Here is a 21,422-nt window from a genome sequence, read left to right on the forward strand (position 1 = left end):
TTTTGACTTACAGAAGGGACTGTCCTCTGACTAATCACCGCAACAAGAAGCAGGTGCGGGGTGGTGACCTGCACTGTCTGCTGTGAGCGTCTGGTTACAAAGGCCAGCAGGAGAAGCAGGACACCTCTGAGTTTCAGCATGGAGTCTAAGTTTGTCTGGAGAGAAAGACTGCATGGCGGATGGGGAGTGATCTGAAAAACTAGACTCGCCCGAGAGGAAAGCTTTAGAAACTTTAAAAATATATATATTTATTTGAGAGAGAGAGCAAAAGAGAGAGAGAGCACGCACGTGTGCACACGCAGGGGGGGCAGAGGGAGAGGGAAACCTTAGCAGACTCCCTGCTGAGTGCGGAGCCCACGTGGGGCTCGATCCCACAACCGACCATGACTTGAGCTGAAACCAAGAGCCAGACACTTAACTGGCTGCACTACCCAGGAGACCCTTTAGCAAACTTATTTCCAATGTGGCACCTTATACATCATACCTGCCCTTTCGAGAGATGATGAGCTCACGTGTCCTTATTGCGGCATCACCGTGGCTGCGCCATTCCTGCCCCCGGAGGTGGGGAACGCTTCCAGGAGGCAGGTCATCCTCTCCCTAGCGTGTGCCTGCTGTGGTCAGTCATGTTTACAAGCGGAGCATGACCGCTGAGGACACGTGTCAGCCCATTACCACTTAGCCCTGGGCTCTGTGAGGCGGAGACTCAATTTACTGCTCTTTACCAATAGTCAGCTGCTCTAATGTCAATTAAACATTGCTGGTAGTCACCGCGTCAAGCTGCCACTGCCCCGTTGGCTGTTCAATTCTTCGGAGTCCTCTCTGCTCCTTAACACGCTCAGCAGACTGTGCCATTTGTGCGTGGAGCGCTCTGATCTGCTGGGTGACACGCTAATGTCAAGGCTGGGGAGCACACGCTTGCTGGAGTCGGCGAGTCGATGCTGCTCACGTAAGGACCAGAGGCTTCAAGAACCTTGCCTGGCCAGCAACATGTTCAAAACGCAGCTTCTCAAATAAAGCTTTCTAGACAAGTGGAGTTTTCCTCTATAAAAGTGCCACATAATAAACCACCCACAGTGAAATCATTTCAGAAAGATCATGTGCTCTTATAGCTACAGAATCTTTTCTAAAAGAACCATGTCTGGATCTTGAGAGGCATGGACACACAGAAGGAACAACAGGGCTTTCAAAGGCACCCCTCTCCTCTTGTCTGTCTCGTTCTCCCCTCACTCATACACACGCACATACACGTGTGGACAGTATAAATAATTCCTTGTTTTTTTTTTTAAATGGTTCTGTTGTTGTGCTTGAGAATTACATTTTTTTTTTAAGATTTTATTTATTTATTTGACAGAGAGAGACACAGCGAGAGAGGGAACACAAGCAGAGGGAGAGGGAGAAGCAGGCTTCCCGCGGAGCAGGGAGCCTGATGCGGGGCTCGATCCCAGGACCCTGGGATCATGACCTGAGCCGGAGGCAGTTGCTTAACCAACCGAGCTACCCAGGCACCCCTAAATAATTCCTTGTTTTTTTTTTTCTTTCAGGACAATCAGTGTGAACTTGTCTCCCCCTGGTGGAATCAGGCCTGGTTCAATTTCCAACGGAAACTACTAGCAGCATCAGACTTCTGTAGCTGCGTTAAACTGGAAACACCCCCGGTGCTATCCTGTTCTATTCCTTGACTTTTATTTAAAAACTTTCCCTCATCTTTTTTTGAAAGGTCTTCCATTTTACGGAGTAAAAGAAAATGAACCCCAATCAATGAGAGTGAAGGTAACACTGAGTGAAGGCTGAGTTTCGGCCCTGTCTGGTGGGAGGGTGGTGGGTCAGCCGGGCTCTCCTCACAGGGACTGACCAGCCTGGCTCAGATGCACACGAAGGCCTGGCCAGTATAGGAGGTGGTTCAGAGGATGGCTTCTGAGTTACACAGACCAAGCCCTGCCACTGCGTGGCCATTCCAAGTTACTCACATGCCAGATAAGTGAGGTTTCTTTGAACCCAAATGGGGAGAAGAGTTGCATCTGCCTCGTGGGCAGGACTCCACCAGCGGGACCCACTTTTACTGTACTGAAAACAGGTGATCTCTACGCCTGGGAAGCAGCCTAAATACAGTGCTAGTATGAGAGACAGTTAACGATGCTTTCTGTCGTTCTCACAGAGACACATTCTCTGGCCCCAGGACCTCACGGGTGCTTTCTACCCAGCCTCACCCTTTCTGCTCACTGGCTTCCCCCTGAGCGTAGGCAGGCTACGGCGTTAACAAAGAACAGCGTTCGTGTAAATGGCTCAGCGTCCCACTCGTGCTGCATAGCCCCGAGTGCCCTTCATGCCTCCCTGAGTCTCAGCAGGGACCATGGCCCCGGAGCGGGGTCCACAGAGAGCTCAGTTTCCACATCCGTCCCTGGTTCTCAACCAAATGTGAGCTGAGCAAGGCTGCCACCACAGTGAAGTGCCATCCCACAGCCTGCAGAGATGGGGCAGAGCTCCTGAGCCAGGCCGAGGAAGGGGGTTCACCAACCAGATGCACGAGAAACCACCTCACACAGAACCCCCCGAGCCCTGGTCCTCAAACACGCAGGTGTATCTAGCTCACAGGCAGAGCAGAAGCCACTGCAAGAGCGAGGAACACGGCAACAGTGGGCTCCGAGGTGTGCTGCCTCTCTCCCTGGGCACAGCCCCCTCGGGGAGTCAGAAAGCTGGAGCATGCGACTGTCCAGTGCCGCCATGGAGCCCTTCCTTCGCTGCTCGTTTCTGGAGCTAATAGAACCAATTTCCTAGGGAAAAATACAACAAAAACCAAACCCAAGGAGACCATGTTGGCAAGGGCGGGGCATCAAGGCACTTTGCCAGCACCGCTGGTCGAGTACAAATTGGTACACGCTCCTCGATCTAGTGTACTCTGGGGAGCTGACCACCAGGACAGTCTCCACACGCCCAACAAGAATCCCTATGGCACAGTCTGTAATAACAAAGTGAGGGAAAAAACACAAATGCCCACTGAAGGCTGGTATATGTTAAAATACATCCATGCAGAAACAAGACCACCTTACGTCCACTGACGAGGAACGACTGCCAGGATACACGGGCGCCAGGGGGCAAAGAGCAGTGTCTAGAGCACGCTGCCGTACGGTTCAGAAAGATACTCACACGAGGACTATTTCTGGAAAGTCACAAAAATCAAGGGTAGAAGACACAATGTGCATACGTTACCTATTTGAAAAATAAAGAACTGAGTACAATTTTAAGTCTTAACATTTTTCAACAATGTTATTTTCCACCATTTTAATGGTAAATCTGCCAGTAGCTTACGAGTCAATCCTAATGCCACTGGGTCAACAGTAGTCTTTCCCAAATTCTATGACTTACAGAACTGTTTCATGGGGGAAAAAAACGGACTTATAAACAAACTTTTGGAATATGGCTCATTTGAAACACGGGGCTTTCTTGTACTGGACAGCTGGTTCTCTTAGGCACATCCCACCTGCCACAGTGATAATACACAGGTAGAGGTAAGCCTACGACTTGTTGAATTATGTCAGAACTCAAACTAGCAGTTCCCATCAGTGGGTCTTTGCTTTAATTCTAGTTTCCCACCCATAGAGGTCAGCCTAGTGCACTCCTGTTTCCCGTCTCTTATGGTCTCAGATCCCAAAGGTACAGGACCCAATGTCTGGTGGATCAATATGGAGCCCGGGTTAAAGCAGGGGGGGCCGCCTGTGCCGCCTCAAGAGGGGCCAGCAACACAAAACAGGTGTGTGTGGGGGGGAGCAGATGGAGACTCAGGTGCCCAGCTGGGTCCTAGAGAGAAAGGGAGATCCAGGGGCAGGCTGAGGGGAAGTGAATGTGGGTGGGGAAGGGGATTTCTAAGACTTGCAACTGTGGTTTCTGAATTTTTCATTGTGTGTAAGGAGTAAGAACCGGGGTGACAATTAAGGAAAGAAGAGAGGAGCTGGGCTTTGAGGCAGGTTGCCTGGGCCGGAACCCTGACTCTGCGGCTCCTCATTGGCTCACGCCAGGCCAGTTACCCCGCCTCCCTCCACTGCTGTTTCCTCAAGCCTGAGATGGTGGTGGTGCTGGGCAGACAGGAGGACCCTTCCCTTAGGGTGGTTGAAAGGATTAAATGAGAGGCTACAGATGGAGCACTCAGACCCTGCCGGGCACATAGCAAGAGCTCAATAAACATTAGCCATCACTGTCATTTAGAACCCAACTTCTCCAGTGGAGACAAATGCCCAAAAGAGTGACATTAATCTTATTTGACAAGTGGGAAACCTATTGTAGACATGTGCTTTGTGCAGGGGAGGTGGAAGAAGCGATAATTTATCTAGCGGTTGCTTAGTACCATATTTTGGGTTGACCTACATCTCTAGAATATGATGCATTCCCTTTTCCCTAATTAGCTATCAGCAGGTGACGACTCCCAGAAATCCATGCAACTAGATTCTGTATTTTCTTTTTCTTTTTTTTACCAACTGTGGGACCATAAAGTTAATAAAACTCTTGGGGAAAACCATTAAAAGAATAATAAAAATACATCATTAATAATACATCATTAGAGAAATATATTCTAAAAGGCACACAACTTCCAGATAATTCTGCTTCACTGGTGTAAGAAAGCCACCACTGACAGAGACCTCCAGGAGGGGTCCCTCCTCTGGAATGCCCATCTTCAGTTGCTCAGGAAACACTGCCACAGCATCAGCTGCTGGGCTGTGTTTTCCCCACATTTCAAGTTGGGCAAACTCTCCCTCTTTCTAAAGTTTTCAAACAAGCCTTTCCTGGATGGAAACCTAATTTTGTGCTTCTGTTCTTCCTTGTTTCATTTCTGCAAATGCTGGCAAATGTGTGGGTATTGCCTGGGCCTTTAACAGTTTCTCAAGCTGGTCAAGACCGAGAGCCGGGCCTGCTCTTCAATCCTGTGCCAAACTGAGACACTGCAGCACGAGCACATGCCTCTCCCTGGTCTTGCCTGGTCTGGGGGAGGCGGGGCAATGGCTGTTTCGTTTTTTCTAGGGCTCGCCAACGTAGCCATCTTTGTGAAGCTCCAATTCAATCATCTGTGCATCAAACCCTTCAACGCGCCCCACTGCCTCCAGGATAGCGTCCCAGCTCCTTAGCCGGTTCAAACCCTCCGTGACTTAGCACAGGCTCTTCACCCTCTGCCTCTGTCAAGGCCTCTGCTCCCCTGGCCAACTCCTGTTCCTCCTCCACGGCACCAACTTGTGGTTTCCTTCGTGCTTTCTCCCCGCCAAGTGGAGTGCACCAGTACCCCCCACCCCCGATTCCCATGCAGTGTCAGAGCTCCCCGCCCCTGCTTCTAATCTGGCACCTGTCACACGACACTGTGGTTACCATCATATTGCCTATTCCTCCCCCTAGCTACAATGTTCTACTACCTAGACTAGCCTGAAGTGAAGAAGTCTATTTTCACAATCCCAGGGTTGAGGCCAGGGTCTGGTGAACAGAAGCAAGGAATTCAATAAATGCTTTTTTTTTTTTAAGATTTTTTTATTTTTTGACAGAGAGAGACAGTGAGAGAGGGAACACAAGCAGGGGGAGTGGGAGAGGGAAAAGCAGGCTTCCCTGCTGAGCAAGGAGCCCGATGTGGGGCTCGATCCCAGGACCCTGGGACCATGACCTGAGCCAAAGGCAGACACTAAACGGCTGAGCCACCCAGGCGCCCCAATAAATGCTTATTGTGTTTTTAAAAAATCATGTCTGGAAAGTATCCAGAAGTCCCCAAGGTGACCTCAAACCACGTCACCTCCCACCCCCGACACACAAGATCAGCCCCAAGGACTAATCTAAGGGGGACACAATCAATAGGGGGCACAACCAAGGAAAGCCACTCCTGGTTTCTAGAACTAAAGAACGCAATCTTTTCTCTGAAGCGGCACGTTACATCAGCCAGAACCTATAATTTCCACTTTACTGTGTCTCTGAGTAAAGGCAGAAGGGAAGTAACAGAGTCCCTAAAAGGCAAGTGATCTGGCTTCAGGGGTCTCCAAGCATGCGCCCCACGGACTCCAGAGAAGCGCATGCACACACTTGGGTCCCTTCCTTGCAGTCATGGATGTTTCCATTCTATGGCTACGGCGCGGGGGGGGCTCCCCTCTCAGTCTCTGTGCACATGTCAGTGTAATCGGTTCCCTTTTTTTTTTTTTTAATGCAAGTGAAAATAGCGCAGGTCAACACTAGAGGACGCTCTGGCCACAGGTAAAAGCTCAGATCACTTTTGGAAGGCAGCGAGGGCTTGCAAGTGAAACCCTTGCCTTGGCGTCCTAAAGATTTCAAAGGACTTCAAATCCACCGGAAAACTACAAACCCCACGCTTGAGTGGAGAGGGCGAAAGTCCTAGTTAACAAGAACGACCCGACGGTACCTCAGTTCGTAGGAAGCCCTGATGCTTCCTTCATGCCTTTCCACACCTCCATTTCCAGAGGTCTGCACTCACACTACACAGAATTGGAACCTACTAGGAACACCCAATGCACTTGCCTTTCAAGTCTGCCAACAAAAATCCACAGAAGAGTCAAATGCGTTTTGGTTAAATCCCCTTCTTTCAAAACTTACAGTTTTTTTTTCTCCTCTTAACTCTCAATAGGAAGTGATCCAAATGCCACACAGACTGAACGGAAACCCACGGCTTTAAAAGAATCTTGCCATATAATGAAAACACTTCTCCAAATGACTCATCTTTTTACACCAAAAAACCACAGCACTTCTCGGCTCTCGCTGTATGCAGAGGCACACGGAGCTGGGGAGAGGGACGGAACCCGTTCGAAGAAAAGGACCACAGAGGCCCAAAGAGGCATTTCCTGGGCACCAGTTACCCCCTCGGACCTGAGTGCAGGGGCAGGCCACCCAGAAAGCAGCGCCACCCCACACTGGCAATGGCACCGTGAGTGGCGGCAGCAGGCCCGGGCCTACCTTCAAGGTCTTCACGGCCACCGTCAGGCTGTATTTCTTCCACACGCCTTCGTACACCTCCCCGTACTGGCCCCCGCCCAGCTTGTGCTTCATGGTGATGTCCGTGCGCTCCATCTCCCACTTGTCGTAGTTGGGGGACACGCCGTAGACGGTGGGCTTATTGCGCTTGGGGGCCGGGTAATGGAGAGTGGTGATGAGGCCGTCCGCCACAGTCGAGTGATGATGAACCAACTCAGCCAACGTGTTGAAGCGGCTCTCTGAGGAGACGTAGAGCTGAGGGAAAGAGGGACAGCCTTCAGTCCACAGAGCGCACACAAACCCGAACAACTCCAATAAACCAGCTCTGCTGAGCCTAAGTCAGTGCAGAGCAAAACCTCAGATAAATGGCTCTCCACACAGGGCGGAGTGTGCAGAAAAGCACCTGTGTTGTATTTCTCTACACATGCTGTAATTTACTTCCTGAAGCAGAAAGATACAACAAAATGCCTCAGGGCCTTTGCATCTACTGCTCCCTCTGCCTGAAATCCTCCAGCCACCTAATCACCACATGCTTGGTTCTCTCTTACCAACCTGAGCCCTGTCGCTGCAGTCACCTGACCTGGTCATCACCCAGCACTAGTCATACCACCTCCCTTACTTCTCTCTGCATTGTACTTATCCTGCTTATTTCCTTGATTATTTACGGTCAACACCTCCTAGAATGTCAGTTTCATGAGAGCAGAGCCCTAAGCTGTTTTATCCTGTAACCCCAATGTGGAGAATAAGAAATACACAGCACATAACAGGTACTCAATAAGCAGTTACTGATTAAATTAACGAAGAAAAGAATTTGGTACCTATTTGCTGAGTGGAAAAGAAAGTAATTTTTTAAAAATAATTGTGCTTATTACCTAAAACCTCTAATTATTATTTATAATTATATAATTATCCAGAACTACATGGTAATCAGAGATGGAAATCACTAAACAAAACATAAATCTTCTCTTTCTTACACCCTCAATTTGGGCTAAGTAGCATCAGAGGCCCAGACTCGCTGACCCCAGCTGGATGCCCCTGTGGGACGCCCCTGCCAGCACGCTCCAGGAACGGAGTGTCGGGGGTGGAGGACTGGAGGGCTGCACAAAGGCCGCATAGTCTCCTCTACGTTGGGGAAGTAAGGAGAGGGGCTTTCAGACACCAGCGCACGCGAGCCTCTCTCTGAGATCTACAGTGGGCGCGAACCCACGCGCAGAGCCCATCCATGTGTCTTTCTCGTTGGATGCACCAGGAAAGGAAGAAGGGAAAAGAGCAAGCTGACAGGCTGACAGACAGCAAGCGTGGATGGGGACAGCTATCTTGTTTGGTTCATTTCAGTGAGGTGGTGACGGAATGCTTCCTTTGCAAAAAACAGTTCCACATTAAAATCCACACAGGACATCTAGGCTCCAGGCAGACAGTAGGTAACTGAACCTACTAGCTCATGAAGGGCAGCCAGCGATTGCAGAAGGTGGGGAAGACATTAAAAATCACGGCTTGCCCTGACTGAGATAAAGGAGGTATGTGTGTTGGAACGGCGGTGACGCGTGGGGCAGGAGGGAGAAAAAGGGTCAGTTGTGCTACAGCTGTAACTACAGTATCTCTAGCACTTAAAAACAGAGACAGGAAGAAAAGGCCTGAAACACACAGCAGAGCTGGTTACGGGAAGGCTCCATCACTTCCTGTATGTTGGTAATACTAGATAATTAAAATAATTTAAAAGGAGAAAATATCAACAAATACATGAGTTGATCCCATTTATAACCCTCAAGAAGGTAAACAGAATTCCTTCCTTCTTTCTTTTTGAATTTTTTGCTTGGGGAGATAATGTAAACAGATTTTTAAAACTCAGGCAAGGCAATGGCAAACTTTGACTTAGAGGTTTGTAATTTACAATCTTTTTTCTTTTAAAGACTTATTACTTATTTGAGAGAGAGAGCACACGTGTGTGCACACAAGCAGGGGGAGAGGGAGAAGCAGGACCCTGGGATCATGACCTGAGCCGAAGGCAGACGCTTAACCAACTAAGCCACCCAGGCGCCCCTGTAATTTACAATCTTCTGGTTGCAATCCTACTAAAATAAAATCCTGAGCAGCCCAAGAATTGTCCAGAAAGACCCCACAGCTCTGGGGGAACTTGTCCCTCTGTTAGATGGTGCCCCTCAGTGGCAGGATCTTTCGAAGGGAGGAAAGAGCCCACTGGGAGGCCCCACTTACACCTCGGAGCACCGAGGAGGACCTCAGTCTGAGTGAACCGCTCTAGGGACGCACGGTGAGTCACGCTTATGGCCCAGAGTGAGTGCACAAAGGTGCTGGGGGGAGGCGGGGAGCAGAAGTCAGCAGCGCTGAGTCTGCGCTTAGCCCCATGTCCACACACTGACGTACACGCACTCTTGTCAGTGGGCACTGCGGACACGAGTGCAGTTCACAGAGAAGACCGAGTGGGACGTGGGGACAGCCCCTACTCCCACCCCTCTCTGGAAAAGTCTGTCGTCGTCCAGTTACTTCACTGCGGGTGCCAAGTGTTCCAAGCCCTCTTCTGTGGGGGAAGCTCAGCTGCCGGTGTTTTCGCTACCATGGAGTGGAGAGAAGAAAGAAGAGCCTCTCCAAGAAGGCATTCCCTGGAATGAGAGCATCCCTCCCAGCTCGGACATCACCGGCACAGTGCGGGTGAAAGAGCCCAGCTCACTTGCTGGGCTCCTGCGGCTGGCCACCGGCGAGCAAGGTTCATCACCTACTTCTCCCCGTCAGCTTGAAAGGAATGCTCTCCAATCCTAGGATCAGAATGCTAATGGCTCCCCCAAGCCCAGGTTTATGCAGAATTTGTTCTTGGTCTCATCTGATTCCCTCACAGGCTCTCCTGTGAAGAGATTTCAGAGCTGTGGGAGGTTTCACTGAACGGACCTACTTTATCCTTCTCAATAATTAAATTTACAGACCCTGTGACTTAGCTCATCTTTCAACATAAAATTTACATCCCAACACTTATTAAATATTAATTAAAACTACTCTCCGTTCTCAAGACACCGCACAGTCACCTTCTAACAGTCAAGTCTGCTGGTTTCCTTCTGATTAGTTCTGGGTTTTGAGCATTTTGCTAGTGAACTGGGTAATCTGCATCAGGAATTCCTGGCATGTTCCGAGAAGAAAGTGAAATAAGCATTATGAATGGCATGTCATTATGCTATGCACCTGGTTACATAAACACTCTGGGTGCTCAGCCAGGACTGGGCCTCCTCCTGATCATGCAGGAACCCCAAAGATAGGACTTGTCAAACTCACCAGAAACAGCTTTCCTCCTGACAGCCAGACTTACTGGCTTTATCAGTGCTCAGTCCGATGCCTTCTTTAGCTGCTTCAGTTCCCAGAGTCCTACCCTGGATGTACTACTACTGGTTACAGGCTGCTGGGCCAGGAAGCAACATTACCCTGAGAGTGTTCCACATTCCAGCAGGAGGGCAAGACTTAATAATTAAGCAGTACTTAATAATGCTTGAGGTCTCCTCCACAAGGGAAGGTCAGCCACGTTTTAGCAGGCTTTTCATTGGGATGCCTGCACCTGCCAAGCCACTGTCAGGGTGGGTAAATCTTAAATATTCAAGAGGTTAGAACAGTTGGCCTATCCTGCCATCTCTGCTAAAGCTTAAGCCCAAATTCCATTCCTGCCACCCTGAACTTGTCACTTCAGCAGACCGTGAAAATAAGTATCACCTGGGAACCTCTTTGAAGAAAAGGAAAGACTCTAGCAAGGGCCATAAGGAATCGTGGAACTTGACAGTGGCATCCCACGAAAGTAAAGTGTAGACACAAATAACCAGAAGAGCTAAATATGATTCAGGCAGCGGGTGGTTGAGAAAAATCAGCCTTTAATTCCACCACACTGGCAGAAGATTGTGAACTTGGAGAAAGCACTGAGACAACAATCAGATCCCAGGGGATGTGGAGGTTTTCAGGACTATCGAGACTCCCTGGAGCAGTGATGGCTCAGTTTGGTAGGGCCCTTGTAAGAGTCCGGCTCGAAGCTCCCCGAGCCCTGGGCTGACTGACCAGCCACAACGGCTGCTGAAGCTCAGAAACATGACAACAGAGGTAAACCAGGGCCAAGAGGGTGGAGGCAGAAAGAAATCTTTCAGGCCTTTGGAGAAGAATCTTCTAAATTCAGTTGTTTTCTGAAGATTAGCTATTTGAAAATAGGCATTAAGCTTATGCAACCCCAGCCTGTCCCTCCTACCAACCTTAGATTTTCCCTTTAGAAATCCAAAAAGGATTGCATCAAAGCTCTGCTATGTGAGCTTTTTTCAGTGCCGAGCCACACTGTCTCATGCATTGCTGTAATACCTCCCCCCCCAATACCTCTGATACTGTTCCACTCATTCCAGGAATATGATCCCACCCAACACAGCCCCCTCAAGTGCAGCTCACAGAGAGGCGCCTCTGCAGATGGCCGGAACTGATAACCCCGTGGGCTGAGACGTCTCCAGGTGCTTGGACAGCTGAAGGGAGAGTCTTTGCCAGGGAGGGAGGGAGGGAGGGAGGGAAGAAGGCAGGAGGCCTAGGACACTTGGATGAGTTGCCCAGTGGTGGATACTGCCTGATCAAATGAGTTCCTTGTGCTCCCCTGGCACATACCAGCTTTTAAACAGAGGGGTTGACATCCTCATCGGACAACTCTCAAATTCTGTGAATCATGCATCCCACACGCAGGCCTTGCTCTCTCCCTCTGAACAGCATTTTGGACCAACCCCCGGCTAATGAGTTGTCAAACTAGATCTTGCCTGCCTGAATCTGTTCCTAGGATGCTGGTTAAACAACTCCAGGGAAAAGAAACCATTACCCTGTTCAGTACAAACCTCAACTGATTACTGCGGTGCGGCACGGATCGCCTTGGATAAACAGCACAGATGGGAAGCAAGCTGTCAGCTCCAGGAAATCACCTCCCTCACGGGCGGTGTGCTCTGGTGTTCTAATTCACAAGACAGGAACCCTTGTGGGCTGAAGGCAAGGTTTCAAAGGGCCCCCCACCCCGGAGTACATCCTGCAGAATGGAACCTAGCTCCACATCTGCGATAAGAACGAGGACCCGAAAGGGAAGCTGATAAGGCTGATTTCTAGTCACACATCAGCAAGCGGCCATGCTGGGTACAAAGATCTCTGCCACCACAGAAAGCACCAGATACTAGCAATAAGGACTCTGGCCAGAAGACTTTGAGACATGCGGAAAAAACAAGAGAAGAACATTAAAAAGAGAAATACATGTGCATTTGTGTGGTACAAATGAATGTTTGAGGATAGCCGTAAAAATGCTAAGAGGACTAGGAGGAGGAACTAGCCCCACCACACATTAAAACACATTACACAGCCCTAACAATTAAAGGTCTGATGTCGGAAGAGAACAGAGTGGATCAACAGATCCATATGCATATGTAAATTTGGTATGTTTACAATATGCAGGAAAATATAAATTTAGTAAATGGACGGGGATCCCTCAAAACATGACACATGTACATCACACATAACGAGAGACCATCTCTACACATCAGTGACAGACGTCTTTACAAGCCTGACAGAGCACTGTTGAGGTGGAGGGAAGATGCAAGCCTGTCCATTTCTCACCAGCAACAGGGTGAGTAAACACATCTGCAAATTTCCATCGTGTTTAATGTTAACACGATGGAAATTTGTACATACGACGTACATATGTATGTGTGTCTATGAAATATTTAAAAAAATGAAACAGAACAGAATGGAATACAAAAATATCAGAGCGCATTACATATACTGAGGTTAAGGAGGGCTTCCAGAACCTTTTGTTACTAGTGTGAGTACTAGGCACTGAGATAAATGCTTTTATACAGTGTGCCGAGATTTTTTTTTTTAACGGTTTGAAAGCTACCTCAGAGCAGCGTTATTTGTAACAGCCAAAGATTGGAAACAACCTAAAAGTCGACCTGCAGGGGACTGCTGAAATAAATGACAGTCCATCCACACGAGGCAGTCATTAATAAGAATGAGGGAGCTCTAAATGTGCTACCATAAAGCAACCTTCAAAAAATATTATTAGGTGGGAAAAGCAAGATGCAGAACACTGTGCAGTCTGCATCATTTGCGTTTTTAAAAAATATATAAGCGTAGGGATGCTTGGGTGGCTCAATCAGTTAAGCATCTGCCTTAAGCTCAGGTTGTGATCCCAGGGTCATGGGATCGAGTCCTGCATCGGGCTCCTTGCTCAGTGGGGAGCCTACTTCTCCCTCTGCCTGCCACTCCCCCTGCTTGTGCTCGCTTTCTCTCTCTCTCATACAAGTAAATAAAATCTTTAAAAAAAAAAAATATATATATATATATATAAAAAAGCATATTCATATACTGGGGAACTCTGAAAGAAACTGGTCACAGGGGTTGCCTCTGGGCAGGGGAGTGGAATTAGGAGACAGAATTCTCACTGTAATCTATTCTGTTCTTCCTTTTTTTTAACAATATGCACACATTACATATTAATTAAAAAATACATTCACCATCTAGACCCTGCCCAATAATCTACCCGTCTCCACCCTGGATGATGGCATGGTATAGCAGGGTGGACAGCGGGGCCCAAGCCTAGCTCCATCAGTCACACACTAGGTGATCCTGGGCAAGAAACCTCCTCCCTTTTAAGTCCCCAACTCCTTAATGCAAAAATGCAGATCACAGCGACCTCTGCCCTGAGGACCAAAGTGAAGTATAAATGAGAGGATGCCTGAAAAATGTGCCAGCCACCAGGAGGAACCTGGAAAATGTTAATCCCTCCCTTCCCTCCATGGACTCTTGAGCATTGTTCATATAAAGATCACAAAACTGTATATATCAACTGTTTTACAAAACTACAGTTTGGGTTTGGAAATCTACTGGTATGTGATCTCATTTGTTTAAAAACTGTGTGTATGTATGTATGTAAACGCACGCAGGCACACACACACACACACACGTGGCTTTATTTATGGGAAGAACACCATGTACCAGACTTATTTTGGGGAAGTGATATTAAGGTGGTCTTTTACTTTAAAAATATCCACTATTGCAGTTTTACTCATTGAAGATGAATTACTATCACAGTAAGAGATTTTTTACAAAGGAAGAATCTTAATATAAGAAGTATGTCCAATACCTAGCAGGTATTCACTTCATCTTATGAAATAGCTAACAACAAAACTCCAGCAGGACAGGTGGAGAGCCACACCAGGCCCCTGGACTTGAAACATCACGTGATCGGTCCTCAAGAGAATGTCTTTCCTAGGCTAATGGAGTGATGCCTGCTGTTTACTTGAAGATGTTTCCTTCAAAAGCATCTTCCCGAGACACTGGGGAGGGTATGTGCTATGGTGAGCACTGTGAATTGTGTAAGACTGTTGAATCACAGACCGGTACCTCTGAAACAAATAATATATTAGATGTTAAAAAAAAAAAAAAAGAAGAAGAAGAAGATAGCGGGAGGGGAAGAAGGAAGGGGGGGGAATCGGAGGGGGAGACAAACCATGAGAGACTATAGACTCTGAGAAACAAACTTAAGGTTCTAGAGTGCAGGGGGTTGGGGGGATGGGTTAGCCTGGTGATGGGTATTAAAGAGGGCACGTTCTGCATGGAGCACTGGGTGTTATACGCAAACAATGAATCATGGAACACTACATCAAAAACTAACGATGTAATGTATGGTGATTAACATAACACAATAATAAGAAAAACAAAACAAAACAAAACAAAACAAAAGCATCTTCCCGGTTGAGATTTGTCATGATAACTTCTTAACCCCAGCAGCAGGAGCTCTGGTCCTCCTGGCCAAAGGCTACCACCCCCAGCCCATCAGCCCCCCCGACTAGGACCCCTTACCTTGCCATCGGAAGCAGTATTGATCCTGTAGTGGTACACCCTCCCTTCGTATCTCAGTGAGATGGACCTCTGGCCAGGACTGCTCTCACTCTCCCGGACCAAGAAGCTGCCGTTGATCCCACTGCTCAGCAGGTATTCGGCCGCATTGCGGGACACGGGCCCGTGATACCAGGAATGTTTCTCCAGACTGTTGACTGGTGTGATGTAGTTGCTTGGGACCCACCCTTGGCCATTTTTGGTTTGGGCTTCACACCATTCCCCATTGTGATTGTAGCCTAAAACCCGGAGCTTCTCACCTTAGAAGAGGAGAATCAAATCAGACATCAGCTTTAAAGGCTGGCTTCGTTCATTCCCATTTATTCTTATAGGATTACTAAAAATCTCCAAATTCCTAAATACCTACTTCCCTTTAACAAATCCACATAAATATACGCATTTATAAGTGTATATAAGAAGAGTACACATTTATATATGAAGCTTCCTGTTTGTACTGAATATAAGAGAAATACAGAGCCTCAGTGTTTCATAAATCTATTATGTTTATTCAAGTGTTCTGTTCCTAACATAATGAAGTTTCTTAGGGAAAAAATACTTTTTCTTTAAAAAAAAAAAAAAAAGGGCATTTTCAGTGTTTGGTCCAGGCATTCTTTTCACTATGATGCTGTTTTTCCGAAGGACTACTGTATAGGAACTCTTCTCCTTAAGGAAAAGTAGCTCTCTTATAAAGATGCTGAATGGTTTTTTTTTTTTGATGTCTCTGCATTCCAAACTTTAAAGCTGCTCTTTCACTAGGCAAAGGGGTAGCCAGTCAAGCCACAGTTTCCCCTGATTTCTGTCTCTTGCAAGCACCAGCAGCGGTCCACAGCCCTTTTACCTTTAGTTATACTTAGGGTGTTGTCCCCACTGGCCACAAAATCATACAGTGCAACGAAAAGGTTGGGGTCATTTTCACTGGGGCCAGCGAGAAGGTTTTCCTTGGAGTTCCAACGAGCTGCTTCGCTGAGACCTTGGGGCTCAAAGTCAGATGCTACTGGCCTCTGAAGGGCTTCTGGAAGACAAAGGGGAAACAGAAGAAACAGGAAGAATTGGGGAAAATTAGTTTTATTCTCAGGAGCAAAAAAAAGTCTGTTTCCATCATTATATATTTCTAATTTATTTCATTTCTCAACATCTACATGTGATAATAAGAAATGCGGTAAAATAAAAATGGACTCTTCCTTTCCCAAGTGTTGTGAAAAATATTAAGTATTTTCATTCCAAGGTGGCAATCGCTGTTCCCAAATAGTTTCCGCTTTTTAAATTCATTAATTGAAAATGAACTCAATTAAAAAGCTGAACTCAGTTTCGGCTTTTTAAATTCATTAATTCAAAATGAACTCAGTTAAAACTGTAAATGGTCCGTCCTCATATGTCTTTGCCATTGCTCACATAGAGAACAAAAGTTTCTTTAAAACATTTAAAAAACATGTCAAAGTTAATATGGGCACATAATATAAAAATCAAGTAAGACAGAAGGGCTTAGAATGAAGGACAAACACCTTCTACCCTACCCTCCTCTATACCCAGAGCCAACAGCTGTGCTTTGGGTGGACCCCTCCATCTCTGGGTTGCTTTACCGTGGCGCCTCTGCCCCCACGGCTCCCGTACCAGCCTCTACCAGTTACCTTTGCATTTTCACTAACAGACTTGCACAGACTTTACTTCTTGTTCTCCAGCTATAGACAGTGTCTCTCAGCTATTTACTTCCCAAGATAAGAATATTATCATCCTACCCTTCCTTCCAGCTCTCACCCCACTCTCAAGTATGGCCTTCTTTACATGTCTTTTACTTTGTGAAAACTAGTAAGTTTCTTCCACTCTGTAATAAAGTCCTTCATGTTTCGTATATAGGTAGACTGTAAAAGCTGAACACCAATCAACATTTCTTATATTAAGAACATGTGGCCACTGTTCACTACAGGGTCAAATAGTTCATTATTTTTTCCTGACGTTTCTTCCTTTTTTTCTTGAACTATGCTCAGCCTCACTAGAATTTCTGTGATATACATGTGAGGTTTTTTTTTTAGCCAGCAAATGTACTCCAAGGAGGTCTTTTATTTAAAGAGTTTATTTGAGACAGAGAGAGCACGAGCGAGCATGCATGAGCGGAGGGAGGAACAGAGGGAGAGGGGCAAGCAGACTCCATGATGAGCACGGAGCCTGATGTGGGGGTTTGATCCCACAACCCCGAGGTCATGACCTGAGCCAAAATCAAAAGCGGGCCACTCAACCCAATGAGCCACCCAGGAGCCCTGAGACAGAGCCTTAGAAAGTAATAAGCAGGTCTTAATAGTCATAGGATATTATGGACTGAAATTTGAATACTCATTTAAGGAAACTACAATAAGAAATCAAACTTTATAAAAGGAGGTAAAGGGGAAAATTCTAATTTTCCCAAATGGTAAGAAAATTATTTTGGGGCACCTGGGTGACTCAGTTGGCTGAGTGTCCGACTTGGTTTCAGCTCAGGTCATGATCTCAGGGTTGTGGGATCAAGCCCCACATCAGGCTCTGTACTCAGCAGGGAGTCTACTTGAGATTCTCTCTCTCCCTCTCCTGTTGCCCCTCCCCCAGCTGCACTCAATCTCTCTAAAATAAATAAGTCTTAAAAAAAATAAAAATTTTAAAAATTATTTAAATTTTCCTTCTTTATGGATTTAGAGAGAACCCCTAAGCATCTTTTCTTGGGCAATAACACCCATCTCAGGGATGGGCCTGATTCTGCAGTATTCACTTCCCCCCAAAAAAACAAACAAAACCAACCACTGGAGACACCTAAGACATCTGAGGAATGAGGCTAACCTTCCAGAAACACAACCGGAGAACTTTCAGAAATTGGCATTCTTTAAAATATCTCTTTGGAATAAGCTGATACAACATAAGTAACGAGAGTCCTTTCATTTTTTTTAAGATTTTATTTATTTATTTGAGATACAGTGAGCGAGAAAGAGAGAGAGAACATGAGCGGGGGTGGGGTGAGGGGGGAGCAGCAGAGGGAGAGGGAGCAGCAGGCTCTCCATTGAGCAGGGATACCAACGCAGGGCTCAATCCCAGGACCGTGTGCTCATGACCTGAGCCAAAGGCAGTTGCTTAACCAACTGAGCCACCCAGGCCATCCTAACAAGGGTCTTTCAATTCTAGCTTTTATACTACTGACTGAAGTAAACCTTCAGGAATTGTTTTTGCTAAAAGAGTAAATCCCAAACTATGTCATTACTATGTTTGGTAATCTCATTGTATGAATCATAAGGGCAAAGAGAAATTCAAGGAAGAGGGTAACACTGCCACTTCCTAGAGTGTAGAAAAGCCTTAGTGATGGGTTAAGCCCTGTTCTTGAGTATTTTACATGGGCTCTAAAAGCACGCCTAGCACCATCATGATCAGGGATTGATCAATTAACCAAATAAAGCCGGTTAAGGCAAAGAATTATTTTTTTATTAAAATGTTTGATCTACCACCCCCACCTGAATGTGTGTTGGTTTGCTGGCCTTGACTGCAGGGACAAGGCCTGCCCTTTCGGGGGTGGGTATGTGGTGACAGAGCTTGTCCCCATCATCTGGCTTTCAGCTTCAGTTTCCTGCAGGGGGAGAGGACTTGGATTTATATCTCCGTGACCCCAGCATGGTCCCTTCCAAACGCTTACAGCTGGCTCATCCACACCTGGTCCGGCAGCAATGTTTAAAATCACCTGCCTTTACTGAGTCTGTCTAAGGCATCCATCTGAATATCATAGAAACAAATCTCTTTTTACACCTGCATTTCACTGGTTTCACATTAACCAAGTAAATAAAACAACAAGTGTATCTGAGGATCTGGAAAGAAATATAACTGGCTTGGAGAGGGGGTGGGGGGGTGGGTTAGCCCGGTGATAGGTATTAAGAAGGGCACATATTGCATGGAGCACTGGGTGTTATACGAAAACAATGAATCATGGAACACTACATCAAAAACTAATGATGTACTGTATGGTGACTAACGTAACATAATAAAATTAAATTAAATTAAAAAAAAAGAAATGTAACTGGCTCTTGGTGTGGCTGGGCAGTAAGTGGCAGAGGACTGCAGTGGGCCCTGGGCACTAGGGAGGCAGCTTTTACAGGAAGTGGAGCATGCTGGTCAACCTAATAAGTTGGTTAAGTGGAAGCAGTCAAAAGACTTCTATTGTCATTATATTAAGTAACACCATTAGCCTGAGGATTCTCAACATAAAAGAACTCTTGCATATCAACAGAAAAAGATAAATCCCTCCACTATGGAAAAATGAACCAAAACCATGAATAAGCAATTCACAGAAAATTTAAATTACCATTAAACTTGGAAAGCATGTTAGACCTGGCTAGTAATCAAAGAAATGTAAATTCTTCATCAAAATGGCAGGTACATTTTCTTGAGGCTAAGTCAGTGTAAGACTTCAATGAAATATAACTCTCATACAATGCCAGTGGTTGCTGCAGAAATTGCCATAATACTTTAGGAAAGCAACGGGAAATACAAACTGAATCTCTAAATAATTCCATAACCTTTGATCCACCTCTAGGAATTATCCTGAGATCCACACAATTATTTCTATACACTGATTTTTAAATAGCAGCACAGAAAAAGTACAAAATATCTATCAACAGAAGGTAAGTTAGCTTGTGGTCCATCTGTAATACAGAATATATCCATAAAGCCATTCAAAATATTTTTAGAAAACAACTATTGGCTTGGGAACATACACATAATAATGCATTGTTTAAGTGCTCATATTACAACCTGTTATATACAGCATGATCCCAATTTTATAAAAACTGAAAAAAGTACAGAAGGAACCACACCAAAATGTGAACAGTAGTTATTAACCCAGGGTGGTGTGTTAACAGTGCCATTAAGAGTAGTTCACGCGGGGTGGTGGGACTACAAACATTTAAAATTTCCTTTATTCTCCTCTATATTATGGCCTATTTCTCACAATGAATGGGGGGATTGTTTTTATAATTCAGAAAACAATGACAAAAATAGAGAAACTGCCATCATAAATAAGAGCCAGCTGACACTTCCCTTGATAATCTAACCTGAAAAAGAACCCTGGGGGAGGAGGAATCTCCTCGAGCTGTCCTGAAAAAACATTTGCGCGCTTCCCTCTGGAGTCCTGACCTCCCGGCCATGAGCACACAACTCTGGCAGACCCGGCCCACACAGGAAATTAAACCAAAGTCATGAATACAGAAATGCTTTTCTTCTCCAGTGCCATTTGACCTCTTCTATCAAGCATTCTGCAGCATCTGGATTGGATCAAAGTTACATAATCAGGGGAAGTGGCCTGGAAAACACCTGGACTAGGCAAAAGGCCGATACTCACCCAGGGGTGCCTGTGGACTTGCAGTCTGGAATGGGGAGGGACTGTCCCTAACATGAAGACCGCTGCTGGGAATTTCATGAGAGGGGATGAGCCCTTTGTCAGGAAGGAAAGGGCCTCCCATTGCTTTTTGATTCAACAGGACGTCAGGAAATCCAAGGCAGTCTCTCGATTTTCCTCTCCAGTTCTTGCTCCATTCCACAAATTAATGGCCAAAGCCCAAAGGGAAGTATTGCTCATGCATGCCTCTGGATAGAGAGGCTGAAGTGTAGCCACAGCCCAACACCAAAACCTTCCAGTCAAGTCCCAGTCCAGGCTGATGTCAAAATTGACTCACAATGTACAAATGCCAAGTTCCTTCTTCGTTTCATAGTGAACTATGCTCGTCAACCTTAAAAATGATCACAGCTTACAAGGCCAATATTGCAGAATGTTCTTCAGCCTTCCCGGCTTCATGTAGGGACTTTCTGCCAGGCCCCAGATCAGGAAGTTAGACCCCTGAAGAAGCCCCGAGGCTTCATGCAAAAGAGATGCTCCAAAAGAGCTCCCCTCTTCTGTTCTTCCAGTGGATCTTTTGGCTATGGTTAAGTCTTGGGAAAGAAATTTCAGCATCTCCTATTATTCTTACTTTTTTTAGTGAACATTTTCTGCCGCATCCTTTCTGAGTCATATTTTAAATCTACTTACGATTCATACCTTCAAAAGTGCCTCACCCCTTTTAAGACCTCTTTTGTTATTATTTTACCATACTGTTCATGAAAAGGCCTCCACTCACCCGTAAAACTCAGGCAGTTATTATTAATTAGCCAGCTGAGCACCAAGAATGGTGATAGCTTAAATAAAAAAAAAAGGCCTCCAGGGGACCCCTGGGTGGCTCAGTCAGTTAAGCATCTGCTTTAGGCTCAGCTCATGATCTCAGGCTCAGGGCAAGGATCTCAGGATGGAGCCTGGTGTCAGCCCCCATCAGCCCCATGTTGGGAATCCCTGCCCAGCAGGGAATCTGCTTCTCCCTTTCCCTCTCAAATAAATAAAATCTAAATAAAATAAAATAAAATAAAATAGCCTCCAAAAAGCTACGTCTTTAACCATGAGAATATCAAACTGTTTAAAAATCCAGTAAGAATAACGCCACAAAATTCACTGGGCCTGTGTGTGTTTAATTTACGGTATTCTAATGGCCTGGGTCTTTAAAGTGCAATTTAAAGATAGTTTTATATGAAAATAATCCTTTCTTAAAATTGTG

General features: G+C 46.1%; 1 protein-coding gene across 2 annotated transcripts in view; it reads right to left on the bottom strand.

Annotated features, from left to right (window-relative positions):
• The window catches only part of ABL1 (ABL proto-oncogene 1, non-receptor tyrosine kinase), a 142,671-nt gene that overhangs the window by 14,948 nt on the left and 106,301 nt on the right, over window positions 1-21,422 (bottom strand). For both annotated transcript variants that reach the window (XM_025888211.2, XM_025888212.2), the window contains exons 2-4: window positions 15,677-15,850; window positions 14,803-15,098; window positions 6,928-7,200 (exon numbers count right to left, since the gene is read on the bottom strand). In XM_025888211.2, the coding sequence (XP_025743996.1) occupies window positions 6,928-7,200; window positions 14,803-15,098; window positions 15,677-15,850 (743 nt within the window). The remainder of the gene's footprint in view (window positions 1-6,927; window positions 7,201-14,802; window positions 15,099-15,676; window positions 15,851-21,422) is intronic.

This window comes from Callorhinus ursinus, unplaced genomic scaffold (assembly GCF_003265705.2).
Source record: "Callorhinus ursinus isolate GAN/ISIS: 27379988/994484 unplaced genomic scaffold, GSC_fseal_2.0 scaffold24, whole genome shotgun sequence".
Taxonomy (NCBI): domain Eukaryota; kingdom Metazoa; phylum Chordata; class Mammalia; order Carnivora; family Otariidae; genus Callorhinus; species Callorhinus ursinus.